The sequence below is a fragment of the Mizuhopecten yessoensis genome, unplaced genomic scaffold (genome assembly GCF_002113885.1).
Source record: "Mizuhopecten yessoensis strain PY_sf001 unplaced genomic scaffold, ASM211388v2 scaffold5877, whole genome shotgun sequence".
NCBI classification, from domain to species: Eukaryota; Metazoa; Mollusca; class Bivalvia; order Pectinida; family Pectinidae; genus Mizuhopecten; species Mizuhopecten yessoensis.
The window spans coordinates 208,606-226,452 of record NW_018406268.1 but is presented as its reverse complement, the minus strand read 5'-3'; the positions used below and the strand labels follow the sequence as shown (position 1 = coordinate 226,452).

The 17,847-nt window shown below is 34.5% G+C and overlaps 1 protein-coding gene across 2 annotated transcripts; it reads left to right on the top strand.

The window, feature by feature from the left end:
• The first annotated feature begins 2,575 nt into the window (after window positions 1–2,575).
• LOC110451203 (solute carrier family 43 member 3-like) lies at window positions 2,576–15,750 on the top strand. Of its 2 annotated transcripts, XM_021499084.1 has the most exons (10): window positions 2,576–3,065; window positions 3,865–3,911; window positions 4,104–4,180; window positions 9,597–9,689; window positions 10,408–10,594; window positions 10,977–11,192; window positions 13,508–13,609; window positions 14,035–14,224; window positions 14,895–15,015; window positions 15,567–15,750. In XM_021499084.1, exons 1-10 carry the CDS (start codon window positions 2,671–2,673, stop codon window positions 15,669–15,671), a joined length of 1,533 nt encoding a protein of 510 aa, XP_021354759.1. In that variant the 5' UTR covers window positions 2,576–2,670; the 3' UTR covers window positions 15,672–15,750. The 2 variants fall into 2 exon arrangements, with proteins under 2 accessions (XP_021354759.1, XP_021354760.1); XM_021499085.1 differs by lacking the exon at window positions 9,597–9,689.
• The last annotated feature ends 2,097 nt before the right edge of the window (window positions 15,751–17,847 follow it).

Sequence of the window (17,847 nt, the reverse complement as noted above, 5' to 3'; positions counted from 1 at the left end):
TATAGCTTTTGTTTCTTATTCACAGTACAGGTAGTAACTTACATCAGCTTTTCCTTTTCCCCCCAAAATGAACATACAGAAAAAGACTAATTATCATGTACTAATAATAAAATGATAAATGTGTATATTAGATGTAGACATAATACTTTTATAACTATAAAGGAACTTCAATGGTGATTATGTCTTTAAGACAAAGTATTATTCACTTTAAACCACCAATACATGTATATACATGTACCATGGATCCAAGTCGGTGCAAATGGTAATAATTCAATAGGTCATCACGCGCTATAGTTATAATGCTATTTTCATTAAAGGGTACTTCTTAAATCATTTTAAGTATATGAATAGGTAGCATCTAATATTTTATTGATTTATTGAGCAGACGGGAGAGGAGAAAATCATAGTATGTATAAACTGATGAAAAGGCCAGACATAATAGGATAAAGAAAATTACCCTGTGAACGGTAGTTAACTGCAGTGCACATTGATGTGAACTCCAGTGCACATCGATGTGATCTCCAGTTAACTTCAGTGTTAACTCCAGTGCACATCGATGTTAACTCCAGTTCACTTCAGTGTTAACTCCAGTGCACTTCAGTGTTAACTCCAGTGCACATCGATTTGAGCTCCAGTTCACTTCAGTGTTAACTCCAGTGCACTTCAGTGTTAACTCCAGTGCACATCGATGTGAACTCCAGTGCCCATCGATGTGAACTCCAGTGCACATCGATGTGAACTCCAGTTCACTTCAGTGTTAACTCCAGTGCACTTCAGTGTGAACTCCAGTGCACATCGATGTGAAATCCAGTGCACATCGATGTGAAATCCAGTGCACATCGATGTGAACTGCAGTGCACATCGATGCGAACTCCATTGCACATCGAGGTGAACTCCAGTGCACATTAATGCGAACTCCATTGCACATCGATGTGAGCTCCAGTGCACATCGATGGGAACTCAAATGCACATCGATGTGATTTCCAGTTCACTTCAGTCTTAACTCCAGTGCACAGCAATGCGAACTCCATTGCACATCGATGTGAACTCCAGTGCACATCGATGTGAACTTCAGTTCACTTCAGTGTTAACTCCAGTGCACATCAATGTGAACTCCAGTGCACATCAATGCGAACTCCATTGCACATCGATGTGAACTCCAGTGCACATCGATGTGAACTCCAGTGCACATCGATGTGAACTCCAGTTAACCTCAGTGTTAACTCCAGTGCACATCGATGTGAACATATCAATGTGAACTCCAGTGCACATCGATGTGAACTCCAGTTCACTTCAGTGGTAACTCCAGTGCACATCAATGTGAACTGCAGTGCACATCGATGTGATTTCCAGTTCACTTCAGTGTTAACTCCAATTCACTTCAGTGTTAACTCCAGTGCACATCAGTGTGAACTCCAGTGCACATCGATGTGAACTCCAGTTCACTTCAGTGTTAACTCCAGTGCACATCAATGTGAACCCCAGTGCACATCGATTTGAACTCCAGTTCACTTCAGTGTTAACTCCAGTGCACTAGGCTACCATGTTGAGTTTGCTCCCAACTGTACATAACGAGAAAAATAGGAACACACTCGAAATACTCACCTTGGTCATTCACGTTGTCTAAGAGTACACCTTTGCTAAGCACCAATATCCGGAGTCGTGAACACCTTGATATATACAATAATCACTGTGTGGACCATAAATCACTTTTAAGGAGGCCAACTCCAAGGATTACGTGAGGTCATTTCTTTGAGCATGCTGTAATGGAGTAAGATTAAGTTTCAGATTAAAACTATTTCTGCGCCAAACTGAGATATTACGAGATGTACTGATAAAACATTCTGCCCTTAGTGTGTTTGTTATGATGAAAACACAAAGTCCAGATCTTTTTTGATTGTCTGAAATGTCTTATTTACTGAACAAATCTAGTCAAACGCTTACCTAATTATCATGCGTGTTGTGTACACAAGGAAGTTTCACATTTCATACTTAACCCCTCCAATGCCCAATTAAATCATTGTTATGTGATGTAGCTACGTTCTAGTGTGATGTTTGCCATACCAACACCACTTATTGTTACGAAAGGCTGACTTCAGAGAAGACGACATTTAACCGAAAACCACAATTAAAGGATTATATAACATGCTAAACTGCAGCTGCTTTTGACATTGTATATGTGTAACACAGAAAACAGTCATCAACTCATTTTTACGCATAATTGATTTATAGTATTTCTTTTCTCAGAGAATATATAACTAACTAGTGGTTGCAGCTTACTCACTGTCCTGTCAAGTATTACACGTTTTCGGATTTATTAATGATTCAAAATGTATTAAACAGGTGTTTGTGTACCTATACCGTTTGTCGTAGAAACATTGGTGTTCAGGTAATAACTAACTCGTCAATCTAGATGTATATTCAAGCATGCGTGCTGTACTGATTCAATAAAAGAGTTTATATGATGACATGTATCTACAAGTTGCTCTTCAATAGATTGACCTGTATTCACGTTTGACTGTTACAATGATATCGGGGCCTACAAATAACAGCCCACTTATTTTTAACTCACACAGATAGCTAGGTCATTGCGTCCTGAAAACTATAGTATGGTATGCTATGCTTGAGATGAGGACTACGGCAGGTGGTTATCCAGTATAGGTGTAAAACATGAAATACGACGGGTGGCGAAAATACCTTGTAGCTGGTTGGGCCATACTTGAGACATTCTTGTTCGCCGGCCTGATTTATGGATGGGCGCCATTGGTATGGATATTCAAACAGGAAGGGGTATATGCAAATCTGTGTTCAGGCAGCACAAATGTCACCCTTTTCTACTCCAATTTGTCGATCGACGGGCAAAGCTCATATAACGTGATGACCATGAGGAGCAGCAGTGCACCGACTACCGACGGAGACCTTGAGCACGACCTCACCTGCCAACCACAGGACGACAAGTTTGCACTGGCATTTACCATAGGATCAGCAATATTCTGTGCAAGTTCAGCAGCATACGGTTTCATTATCTACAAAACCGGCACTAGGTTCGCTCGTACAATATCCATGTAGGTATAATATATCTGTTCGTAACGATAAACATTTTTCATGTAATTGTTATGTTCATATTCCTTTTTGATAAGCCATTTTACCATTTGTCATATTTTCTGTTTTGAAATTCTACTGTAGAAGAAATACATGTATTATGATACACAAACGATACGTTCATTTGCCGTTTAGTTCCAAATAACCTATCAATTTTATGTGGCACTTGTGATCGCTTCACTAAGTAATAATAATATACAACATTTGATATAGCGCCCTATCTAGCTAACATAAGCCACTCTAAAGCGCTTTACATTACATAGATATACAATTTCATACAGTCAATACAATTAGCATATACATTTTAATCAATACAATATTGAGGAATTCGCAGGAGCTGCCTTATCAGGCCCTAACTACTAGTCCTATGCCACCTGGCTAATATCTCCATATGTGTGTATGTCTGTGTGTGTGCTGGAGATGTATTGTGTTCTGTTTGTAGTGGGACCGTGCTTCCAACGGTATCATTTATAGTGCCACCTCACTTGAATGCTACAGCACAGATACCGCAACACCCACCCCAGACCAGACCATTTTATACTCCACCTGGGTTGTTGGAGTTGTGTGGGCAGGAGAAAAACACTTTCTCTAATATTACATTCGTACGGCGACTTCGGGGATCGAACCCCGGCCGCCTGCTTGGAAGGCCGGAGTGTTAACCACTCGACCAATCCGCCCACAAGTAGAATGTACAAGTTACCTGTGTTTTATGACCAACTCTACCTAGCTACATACTAATTTTTTTTTTTTATCTTTTTACAGGACGATATTTGTTGGCGGAACAACAATGCTAGCGTTTGTTGATAAAGGTGAGAAAAAGGTTATATCACCAAGGTAATTTCTTCTCTGTAGGTGTATTCATGCTCATATGTGTATCATGTTCTAAACAGTGAAACTAATCAGGAGTAAAGTGCTGAATAAAATCTAACTCCATCATCATATTTGTTTTGTGAATAAATATGTATAAATAATTGAGATTTTATTTCGTATATCATTCACAGAAAAACCTTGGCTCGTTTTTCCGGGATTGGCAATCATGGGTGTTGGAGGATTGCCTGTCCTTATTACGAATGCTCAGGTATTCTATATTCATGTAATTTATAAACATTGGAATTTTTGTCACGTTTTTTCAAAAAAACTAAAAACTTTCTGGTCATAATCGCAAACTGATATTTTGTGTTGGATTAAATGTTTTGCCTTTTATGTATGTATACTGACGTTGCTCCGTTGGCTTAGCGAATCACACATGCTGAGATGTGCAAATATGAAAACGTATCATTCATACTCCCTAGCATACAGCATTTTAATAAATAGAGAATAATACATGCCTTTTTCCATATCACACCCAGTATCAACCCGAGACTGCAATATCAGCCCAAGGGCCGAAGGCCCTTGGGCTGATATTGGTCGAGGGTTGATACTGGGTGTGATATGGAAAAAGGCGTGTTTTATTCTGTTTATTACATACTTACTAATAAAAACTACTATCTTATGATTATTTATTTTTTTGAAATATTGAAAAACGATTTTTTTTCCAAAAGGGGTGTGATATGGGTTTTGCGGGCTGATACGGGTTTTGGGGTGTGATACGGCGGGGGCTGATACGGGTTTTGGGGTGTGATACGGCGAGGGCTGATATGGGTTAGAGCAATTGTGTCGTATCGCATATACAAAAATCCCGTATTTATTAGTAAGTATGTAATTAATATTAATACCACATCTGCTCAAAACTTGTTTGCAAAATGTTAATCGTTGTTTGTCGTCACCTTTTATGTATTGATTTTGACTTGCGATTTTGTCTTTAGGTGTTGACACTCTCTTTTATATATCGTTGTATATGCGTCTGCTAACGTAGTAAGGGATATACAGCTGGTTATGGGTAGCCTTTTAAAAAAAATTGTAATACATCATGCTTTACTGAACATGTAAACAACATATGGTGGAGGGAATATATTCAATGCTTAGATAAACATGTAAACATAAACATCATCAACAACATTCAGTGATAATTCACAGTCCAACCATTTACCCTTTGAACGTTTCAAATAAATAAATACAATAGCCAAAACATCTATAGAAACAATCCCGGACGAGCCCCCAGTTGTCAAAAGAACGGATCTCTGGATAATTTGTTTGGGATCTTTCGTTAGGTATACTTAAAATTATTTGATTGTTGGAGCTGTGAAATATAACAGAGGCGTTGAAACAAGTTAAAACATTTATATATAATAACAGTATATCGTTTCAAATACAACAATACATCTTATCACACGATATGTAACCCAGCACCGGTGTTGCCTCACCATATGTCACTTACACACGCGTACACGACACATGTCCCAAACCCCACAAAAAGGTGTGTGTGTGTGTGTGTGTGTGTGTGTGTGTGTGTGTGTGTGTGTGTGTGTGTGTGTGTGTGTGTTTCACGTGAATATTTGCCAACACGAACAGTTCACTCGCGACTCAATTTGGCATCACCACGCACGTGCCAATGTCCATCCAGGACAACGTCCACTTAGTGTCTTACCGCGCCAACCACAAGTCTAGATCATCGATCTCCTTCGCGCCCGTGCTGTCCACCCAAGCTATATTTTCCTTTTTGGGCCTCTCTGTCTTCTTCGTCAACCTCCCAATGGCGTTGGATTAAATGTTTTGCCTTATGTATGCATACTGTGGTTGCTCCGTTGGCTTAGCGAATCACACATGCTGAGATATGCAAATATGAAAACGTATCATTCATACTCCCTAGCATACAGCATTTTAATAAATATTAATACCACATCTGCTCAAAACTTGTTTGTATAATATTAATCGTTGTTTGTCGTCACCTTTTATGTACTGATTTTGACTTGCGATTTTGTCTCTTTTTATTATCTTATTAGCGTCGTATATGCTTTTGTTAATGTAGTAAGGAATATACAGCTGGTTATGGGTAGCCTTTTATTCAATTTGTAATACATCATGCTTTACTGAACATGAAAACAACATATGGCGGAGGGAAATACCGGGAATTAAAATGAACAAGTTCGATACTATACACTATATATATATAAAATATTATACATAAAAAACCAAATGACAAGAGTTTCTCATTACCTCCCTAGCGCTTTCACCTCCTGTATATAGTAACAGACATGTATATAGCTACAGACATGAGTTTAGTAACAGACATGTATATAGTTACAGGCATGTATATAGTTACAGACATGTATATAGCTACAGACATGTATATAGTTATAGACATGTATATAGTTACAGACATATATATAGTTACATGCATGTATATAGTTAATGACATGTATATAGTTACAGACATGTATATAGTTATAGACATGTATATAGTTACAGACATATATATAGTTACAGACATATATATAGTTACAGGCATGTATAAAGATACAGACATATATATAGTTACAGACATGTATATAGTTACAGACATATATATTGTTACAGGCATGTATATAGTTACAGACATGTATATAGCTACAGACATGTATATAGTTACAGATATGTATATAGTTACAGCCATGTATATAGTTACAGACATGTATATAGTTACAGACATGTATATAATTATAGATATGTATATAGTTACAGACATATATATAGTTACATGCATGTATATAGTTAATGACATGTATATAGTTACAGACATGTATATAGCTACAGACATGTATATAGTTATAGACATGTATATAGTTACAGACATATATATAGTTACAGACATATATATAGTTACAGGCATGTATAAAGATACAGACATATATATAGTTACAGACATGTATATAGTTACAGACATGAGTATAGTAACAGACATGCATAAAGTTACAGGCACGCATATAGTTACAGACATGAGTATTATATAGTTACAGACATGAGTATAGTAACAGACATGCATAAAGTTACAGGCACGCATATAGTTACAGACATGAGTATAGTAACAGACATGCATAAAGTTACAGGCACGCATATAGTTACAGACATGAGTATAGTAACAGACATGGATAAAGTTACAGGCACGCATATAGTTACAGACATGAGTATAGTAACAGGCATGTATATAGCTACAGACATGTATATAGTTACATACATGTATATAGTTACAGACATGAGTATAGTAACAGATATGTATATAGTTACAGACATGTATATAGTTACAGGCATGTATATAGCTACAGACATGTATATAGTTACAGATATGTATATAGTTACAGGCATGTATATAGTTACATACATGTATATAGTTACAGACATGTATATAGATACAGACATGAGTATAGTAACAGACATGTATAAAGCTACAGGCACGCATATAGTTACAGACATGAGTATTATATAGTTACAGACATGAGTATAGTAACAGACATGGATAAAGTTACAGGCACGCATATAGTTACAGACATGAGTATTATATAGTTACAGACATGAGTATAGTAACAGACATGTATAAAGTTACGTATATAGCTACAGACATGAGTTTAGTAACAGACATGTATATAGTTACAGGCATGTATAGTTACAGACATGTATATAGTTACAGGCATGTATATAGTTAAAGACATGTATATAGTAACAGACATGTATATAGTTTCAGACATGTATATAGTTATAGACATGAGTATAGTAACAGACATGTATAAAGTTTCAGGCACGCATATAGTTACAGACATGAGTATAGTAACAGACATGTATAAAGCTACAGGCACGCATATAGTTACAGACATGAGTATTATATAGTTACAGACATGAGTATAGTAACAGACATGGATAAAGTTACAGGCACGCATATAGTTACAGACATGAGTATAGTAACAGACATGGATAAAGTTACAGGCACGCATATAGTTACAGACATGAGTATAGTAACAGGCATGTATATAGCTACAGACATGTATATAGTTACAGATATGTATATAGTTACAGCCATGTATATAGTTACAGACATGTATATAGTTACAGATATGTATATAGTTACAGGCATGTATATAGTTACAGCCATGTATATAGTTACAGACATGTATATAGTTACAGGCATGTATATAGCTACAGACATGTATATAGTTACATACATGTATATAGTTACAGACATGTATATAGATACAGACATGAGTATAGTAACAGACATGTATAAAGCTACAGGCACGCATATAGTTACAGACATGAGTATTATATAGTTACAGACATGAGTATAGTAACAGACATGTATAAAGTTACAGGCACGCATATAGTTACAGACATGAGTATAGTAACAGACATGTATAAAGTTACAGACATGTATATAGTTACAGACATGAGTATAGTAACAGACATGTATAAAGTTACAGGCATGTATATAGTTACAGACATGTATATAGTTACAGACATGTATATAGTTACAGACATGTATATAGTTACAGATATGTATATAGTTACAGGCATGTATATAGTTACAGGCATGGGTATAGTAACAGACATGTATATAGTTACAGACATGAGTATAGTAACATACATGTATATAGTTACAGGCATGAGTATAGTATCAGACTTTTCATATACATTTTCTTTATTAGAACAATTTAGACCAGATTATAATATATGGATTAACATTGATTCTTTTAACTCTCTTTGTACATTGTCATCTGAAGCTTGATATATAGGAATTACATGGAACTTATCATTTGCACAAGAATATATATGTTTATTCACAGTTAAAAATCTAAGATGGTCACTTTTTGTTTGTTGTCTGTGAAGTGTCATACGTTGACTCAATTCACAACCAGTATTTTTCAATGTATGTGAAGTGTCATATGTTGTTATATATTTATGAACACTCGTGTGAATTCATGTTAACTGTTTCTATATTGATTTTGACTTAATCTTTTAAATGATAAACGTTAGGATATTGTTTTTGTTTTATTAACTAATCAGCAGCTTTTGTTTGGTATATACTGGATTTAGTTACAAATATGTCATTTATTTGTAGCCATATTATGTTCGGTATCAGGATATAAAGCTACTATATTCATTTGACATTTGAAAGCATTATTTATACGGTTGAGGTTTAATATCCGAAGTCATCGTTGCACGGAATTTCTCGAAATAATAAATCGAGTAACCAAGGTGCAGTATAATTTGGTCTGGGAAGGGTTCTACAGTGTCTGCTTTGTATCATTCAAACGCGGCTGTATCATGGAAAAAAGTATGAAGTTGAATTAATGTTGTCAACGAAAAGTAGAATACCAAAACGTCTTGCATATACGCAGGCATGCACACATTTTGAAGTATCAAACAGATGGCATATGACCAGTAATCTGCGCATGCCATGTTACATAGCTTATGATTGATCAATGTTCGCCGAGAGCGAATATTACTAACGACTTTCGTATATTATGTAGTTATTTCCTTTCCTTACACTTCGTATAGACAATTGTGAAGTTGATAAAAAATGTGTACACTTTTGTATGAACCATATTGACAACAGACATGAAATAATGTCTTTTTTCCCCTTAAAGATCTCCAACTTATTTGTAAAAGGCAGTTCCACCTTTATCGGCCTGCTATGCGGGGCCTACGACGCATCGTCTTCTGTGCTACTTATCATTAAGGTAAACCGATTTAATCACAAGGTATCTGGTGTCGAATTGTATAGTTTCTTGTAATATTTTTTTATCAAGGTTATATTGATTATGATGAATATTTACATGTATTATTATTGATATATGAAGTTGTAATTGCTATTTCTTTGTGTGATATGAAGGTCAATATTTTTGATTACGTTCATTAATGTGCCTTGTGGTTTTGTTTTGAATGATTGTTGACGTCGATGGAGCAGACGCTGACCCTTCCGGAACACCTTATCATATTCTCATTGTACTTGTGCAATGATAGCGATATTCAATATCCATATTACAACAAACAATACCTTTACCACAGCTCCCATACTGTTTTTACAATGCATGCCTTTATATTTATAGAATGATCTTAACTCTTTGACAATGCTTTCACACTAATTCCTTAAAGCATGTAATGATCTTGACTCTCACGTTGTCTTTATGATTGCATGTCTTAACAAGAATAAAGTTATGTAAACCATAACATTGTCTGTGCCATGTTTATTTCTACAAATATTGGATTATCCTGTCAAACATCTATAAATTGAATGTATAACAAAAAACAAATAGATCAATTTTAATTTTAACTTTGTCAATGCAGTGCATGGCTTGACAAACATAAGATGATTATGAGTTTGATTAATTCAATGTACTTTACTAACCTTTTTAAATATTATGTAACACACTGAAATAGTGTCCTCTTTACTCGTAGCTTGCGTATGAGGAAGGAATGCAGAGTCAGTATTCTTTCGGTATTTTGGCTGGTCTGCAAGTCATAGTTGCAGTAAGTACCTTTGTTTTTCTGCCCAAAGATCGCATTCATAAGCTGGAAACGTCAAACCAGGCAGGCGGGGAGGAAACTGTCGAATCCTTTATTACGGAAAAAACAGACATCCAAGGTATTCATCTCTTAAACATATCTTATTTTTAACTATTATATTTTAAAATATAAAATTGTACCATTGATTAAATATAGAAAAAACACGTAAAAACGTTAACTGCAATTAAAATGTATTTGTGTTGTCTTTTAAAAAAAAGGAGTCTGTTATGTTTAGAAAAAGTTAAGTTTAGGTTAATTTTATTATATGGAAGGCAATGTCAATATCAATTGCAGTAGGTGATTACTTATTTTGTCTGTCTGTGTTTACTTTTTATATAGATGAATCCTTACTTGGTAATTCAAGTGGTTGTATACCAAATTGATATCACCTTGTTTATTTTTAGAAATAGGTTTAAAACGTAACCCATTGTCTTTGTATTTTCAATACATTCTACGTTTAGATCCAGATTCGCCAGTGTATTTAAAAACTACCGAACCACTAAAGGAGAATTCGGAAACGTCTCGAAGACGTCATCCGTCCCTGAAAAACTGCATCATCTCCGACACGTATATACTGCACGTGCTTTGGGTGTGCATACTTCAGTTGAGGTTCTACTACTTCCTCGGTTCCATGAACAGCTATCTACACAGGATAACAGATAACAACAAACTTTTAGGTACGCATAAGTTTTACTACAGTTTACCATATGTATGTTGAACTCTCCATCTCTTGCTCCTTTCAAAAAACATACAAAATAAAGGAAAAGTTAATGACAAAGAAGTAACTGCAAAGAATTAACTACAATTTTTAAAAACGACAGTGAAAGAAGGGTAAATATTATTCTTTGCCAATTAAGAAATTTCTGTAGTAATTTAAATTCTGATTGGGTTTAGAATTTGGGACAGAGCTGAGGGTCGGGGATTTGCAGAGATTCTGACACCAAATTCCAAAGTATGACGCAGTGTAATATATCTTCGTCACACTGTTTCATTTTCCAAATTCCGAAAGTTAAATCACCTGGTGTTTTTATTTCGTTCATCTTAGACGGGTGTTGGACATAAGGGCAGATATCCATATCCCAAATTGGATTTCCTTCGTTTTGGCATCAAACATCACTAATGAAACAGCTGACCTATGCAATGTTATTCATGTTTGTCATACTGTTTGACTTGATATGAAGATTTAAAGTAGGATTATAATTACAACATACTCAAGCGTCACCAGTTAAGTGGGGTTTTAAGTTTATTTAGCCGACTAGTTTCGCCTCTAAAGGTAAGGCTTCATCAAGACAATTTATACAATGTTTTAGACACCGAAAGTACTCTTAGGGAGGATAACTTTGATATTGTTATATAATGGACAATGAGCTTTGGCCAGGGGTAGATAATCAATTGTGAACAATAAGTAATTATGACATCATAGGTATAATGACGTCATCAATAGTAGTAGTGTTGTTATGAACATAAGGAAGAAAGATACTCATTTCTATGTTACAAGGAAGTAACTGTTCACACAGATATAAATAGAGAATACTTAGTGAATAATAAAAAATCCAATAGGTCAATGGCAGAATGATAGAGTTGGTGGTCAACAGTGGCAAACGTCTTTACAACACATAGTAAGCTGTTATTTGCATAGTAGCCAAAGATTTGGAGTGCTTCCCTGAAGTGTAAGGCTAGATAATAATATCATCAATGTAAACTTCAGTTTTGGTTCTCTGTATAAGTAGTCTTACAACAGATGTGATATATTTCCGTTATTTGATATGTTTTTAAATAGATGATTATTTGTGTCCATTTCTGGAGTGATCTTGTGATGATGACAATGAACATTCTTGCATTTAGTGATGGGTAGTTCCATATTCTCAATATGCTGTTCTTTTGCAGTGGTTTCACTAAGATAATGTTTTTAACCATTACTAAGTTGGGATAAATGGTGGCCTTCGGATGATTTCTGTTTTCCTTTGTATCTTGATCTTTTCTCTGTCTCCTGTTCATTTCATTAGGATTAGTTTTATTTTCTTACTTATGGATCTCAGTGGGAGCACTTAAAGTGGAAGGTTTTATCATAATCAATGGTTCGGGCTGGTCCTGAAGTAGACTCAGTGGGCTTTTCTGACGGATCCGAGGATGGAGGGGCTCCAGTAGAAAATCTTTGATTAGTGTAAAGGTGATGGAGCCAATGTCAGTTGTAGGTTTGTGGGTTGATCAGTGGGGCGCATATATCATTGTAGTTTCATTATATTTTATACTCAATATCTATAAGTACTTCACTTGATAAACTGTTTGATATAAATATGCATATATGACATATGCATATTGTGGCTATTGATACCATACATTTATTCCGACAAACGAAATCAGTATTAAAGCATTTTAAAATGATAAGGATGATAATTAATTCACAAATTTATAGAAAGATTTAAAGATTTTTGATGAATAAAAACATTTCTTCATCTGCTTTTAAGTTACATTTAACACTTTGCACAGCTGTGTTTGATATATTTCTCATTTCAATATGTAAGACTACCAGACATGACGTCGTTGATTAAAATATATATACAAATGTAAATATTTTTAATGAAACAAATAGATATTCATACATACGAATGCAGATGTTCTTATTTAGCACAAATACGTATCAATACATACAGATGTAAATGTTCTTAATGAAAACATCCCTATCAATAAAAGAAGATTAAGTCTTAAAATATTAGAGGCCTACATACCCTTGATTTTGGGGTTTTGTCAGTTCCTGTTGTTGTCTTTCCTTTTATTTCGGGATTTTCTCAATTCTTGTTGTTGTCTTTCCTTTTATTTTTGGGCTTTTTGTTCTGTTTTTAAACCGATAGGTATATCGAACTACATTCTCGTGTATTGATTCTGTGGTATTTATTTTATTTGTCCGGAAGATAATAGTCGTGTATTTAACATATCTAATAGGTAAAACGTGTAAGGTTGGCATGCTCTTAATTCCAATGTCATTTTACAGTGAGTCAATTCACCAATACCATGATGTATACAATGGTATGTGGCGCTATTTCTTCCTCGTTTGCTGGAGTTGTATATGATTGGCAACGAAAAATATTTCGCGGTAAGTATCAAAATATTAGATCACTTAAAATATCACAAAAGACCACAAAAGTTTGAAAGGAGAATACATTGTATATTATAGAACACGTTATGTGTGTAGGCTCTGGTAAGCACATTTCAGTGTTTTTCATGTTTTGTTGTCTGTTTTTGTCTAACCTTAAGACATGAATTAATGAAGGACACCAATGATGAATATATGTTTTTTTTTTATATATAATTTCGGAGATCATATAATTAATGATTCATAAACGGTCAAATGACTATATAGTAAAACTGTTAACTTTTTTTGGCTCTTTATCGATTTTAGAATTTTCAATAGATGCTTCGTTCAAACGGCGTTTGTCAATATATCGTCTCAAAAATGTTCTACCTGCTGTGTCTTTCATCATGATCTTATGTAATATGTTGACGATTTTGTTTTTCCAGAGAGACATTCACATCTCCAGCGCCAAATATTGCCTTCCATCCTGCCCATTAGTGTTGGTAGTGGTTTAGGTATGCTCCTGTCTGTGATGGTCCTAGTTCCCAGTCTGGACATCCTGTATGGCGATTTTATCGTCATGACATTACTACGGTCATTCCTGTACAGTTCCGCAACTACCTTCCTAGCCACGGTGTAAATGTTTAACGCATATATTGATACATAGCGTCTGAGTGATATAGAAACGTTATATTTCGAATATTGGGTTCCTATATAAACACATGTACTAATATAATATGCAAATGTGATTTGCATTAGAGAGTCACCCTTGAACCGAATAAGCTATAATAACGCAGAATCAAATCTGTGTATTTATTTGTTTTACCTTTAAAATGTTTAATCGATAAATAGAAGATTACAAAAATTTAAATCATAAACTAGATTAAGACAGTTTATTTTAGTTCGGACGTCTTTTTGGATAACAAGTTAATATAATTGCAATATAGCATATTACCTTAATGTACAATGTATTCTTGTACTTATAATTAAGCAATTATACATGTATAACTAGGGTTATAACGTCAGTGGTTTTTATTTTCATACTAAATAATATTGTTTTCATTTGCTTAATAATTCATCGCGATATACGCTTCATATGTTTATAAAATACGATGCATTTTATACATACTGAAATTTTGTAAGCTGTATGTGTGTATATATACGGCCAGATATGGGACAATTATGTGAAGAACGTGACCCATTTTTAAAAAAGTCCAAACGATGTCGCAAAATCTTAACTATTTAAATGATGTGTTCTAATATTTTGTTTCTTTTTCTCATACAAATGGCGTTTTTATATTTCTAGGTTTCCGAGCGAGTACTTTGAGGTGTTATACGGAATAATGATAATAACGGCAGGAGTGTTTGGCTGTCTACAGTTTGCATTATTCACCTGGTCACAGAGTTATCAAGCAGCCCCCGTTCATGTACGTATCCTAAAATATGTTAACATGACAAATTTACATAAGCCGCTTGGTTGTTTCCGAATCATTAAGCTTTTTATAATAAAATGTCGTGCTTGCGGCAGACAATTTTTATTAATATCTTATCATTAAGCTTAAAATTTAGTGTATCTATTCATGCAAATATACGTTTAAGTGAAACCAGATTTGTGCCAGATATTAATTTTTAAAAACCAAACAAATATGGTTTTTTGCTTAGCTCTTCATTCAATTGTATCGAGTGTAAATATAGTTAGTGATTTTCACGTCATTCTGACTGAGAATCTGGATTTATAAATTTTTACTTTCAATTCATTTTTTTTTTAATATTTTGTCAAAACACCTACAGTACATGACTACGATGCGTGATTTACTAAATAAACTTAAGTACTATTGACATTTGAATTACAGACCTATTTATACATTGAACGTGCTGACACGTTGATTTGATCAGAAGGTAAATGAACCGTATAAACCATATACAATTTTGTGGTATGGAATAAGAACATGATTGACTGTTTACTTTTCTATTTCAGTCTGACGTGTTCTGTATATGCCTAACAGCAGTGTCATTTATACACCCTATCTATCACTGGTTCAAGTGTCGACGTGACACCGACTACAATCTCGACAAAAATTGATTCAGCGGAAACAACATTAAATAGTGCCATGACTGGTTGTTTATAAATTTGATAATATATTTATACCATCAGTTTTTAATCAGTCTAATTTTTATTGTTAAACATTGTATTTTTAATAGAGATCAAAATGTATGATTATTTTCATATAGATTAAATTATAGATTTTATGTTTACACGGATAATAACAAATTATAACTAGATACTTTATATATTTCGTTAATTTAATGAAGAGTGGATAGTTGTTTATCTAGCCATGCACACAGGGAGAAGGTGACACGCCTACCTTTGTTATGATAATGTTGATGTCAACAACAGTTTACCCCCATCACAACTAATTTTATAAAAGGGTGTATATTTTCGTTAGCATTACCTCAGGTTTAAAGAGCAATATATCGCGTCATTTAAATGTGAATGTTTAGCATACATGACGTTAATGTTTAGTCTTTATGGTTGTCATTGTAATGTACATTACATTATTCACCATAGCTAGAGGTTTTTGTCCAAGTTCTGCCATTCATGATGTCTAGATATTATGTAGTTTAGGGCTCGATTGGTGATGTTCGCGGTGACATGCACAATGCTTTGACGATGTCAGGTCGGTAACCTTTACGGTTATTTACACTTGAAACGTATCTTGTTTGTGTTATGTCCTTGATCCTTTCAGATAAAAACAGCAGTCACACAAACTAAGGTGTCACATGCACCCAACTCTACCAATACGTTGACCCAGTTTCACCTTGTTTGTTTAAGGTGTTGCATTGGGGCATACCTTTTATACCTAATTAGTCAATCTTACACTAGTTGAAGTTAGGGAGTCCCAACGATCTGTGTTATATCTCCAACAAAAAAGAGTTCCAATGTGTTTTGCATTTTACTAATTTGTAGATGCTTGCTCATTTACTTTGCCAAAGAGCTATATACAAAAGAAATATATATATGTATATATTTTTTTTTAAAAAAACGTTTCCTGGTTCTATCCCTGGATTCCTTGACCTCTTTACTATAAAGTGGGGGGTTTATTCACTGTGATACCTGTCGTTGCATTTTTATTTTAATGATTTTCTGCACCATTTCTAGGAATACTTCATATGTGTTATAACCCCGTAAAAAAGCTCACAGAATTGAAATGTCAGTGTCATTCTCGATGCTCAAGATGTTACGCTCACGTACGTTCTTTGCAGGTAAGAGAGCGTAACCCCTGGAATTTAGAGAACATATGCGATAGAATTGAGCGACGGGACTCTCTATATTCAAAAGTCTTTCCTTAACATTCGCTTAAACCTTTACGAGTTATTTCCCTTTATTAGATATATCGCGATATGCACCACCGCCTGACAAACGCTACTGAGTTTTAAAACACATATACTAGTTATACAGTATTTATATTAAAGTTTTAGTAATACATTCGACCAGTGAGATTGTTTGTATGGTAAGAACAATTTTAATTGACTTTTACACGTTGTTATAAGTGAAAAAGTCAAATATCTTGATTTCTGGGATGTTTAAAGTAATTCTATTTTACATTAACGTGTCAAAGGATATTACAAATATCCTTAATCCAACTGCATTTAATCGGTTTTTTTTCATTCATAAATTATATCCTATTCTAACAACGCAACAATGTTAACATGATTCTAGAATGTATTTTTCACTGAGCTCTAGGATTGACATATGTAAAATAAAAAAATAAAAATTCTATCTAATGAGAATAAATAAAATATAAAATGTGGATATACAGCTTCAACACATAAGGACCAAACGGAACTGGAATCGCTACAAAAATACAAAGACAGATTAAACCAACATTCACCTAATATAGAAGGGGAAAACACAAAAAATCCCTCTTGCAATCTGAGGACAATGCCGGGTACTTGGGAACGTTCAGTCTGCACCATGTTTGGTGACCATTATGACCAGGGAACTATATTAGTCACTAATGACCTCAGAAGTAGTCAGTGGATAAGTCTTTTATTTCGTTAGACATTGATATTAGATCCTATCACGAGCATAAGATTTCTGAATTGTAGTTTAAATCTTTCCGGTAGAATACTCTTGATACGTATTTAATTAGAGAATCTGTATTGGCAATCATAAGTATTACTGGTTCTAAAGCAGAGAATCATGATCAGCTGCGACATGTAAACTTCGTCAGTAGGAGTAGGATATGTTACTGCCG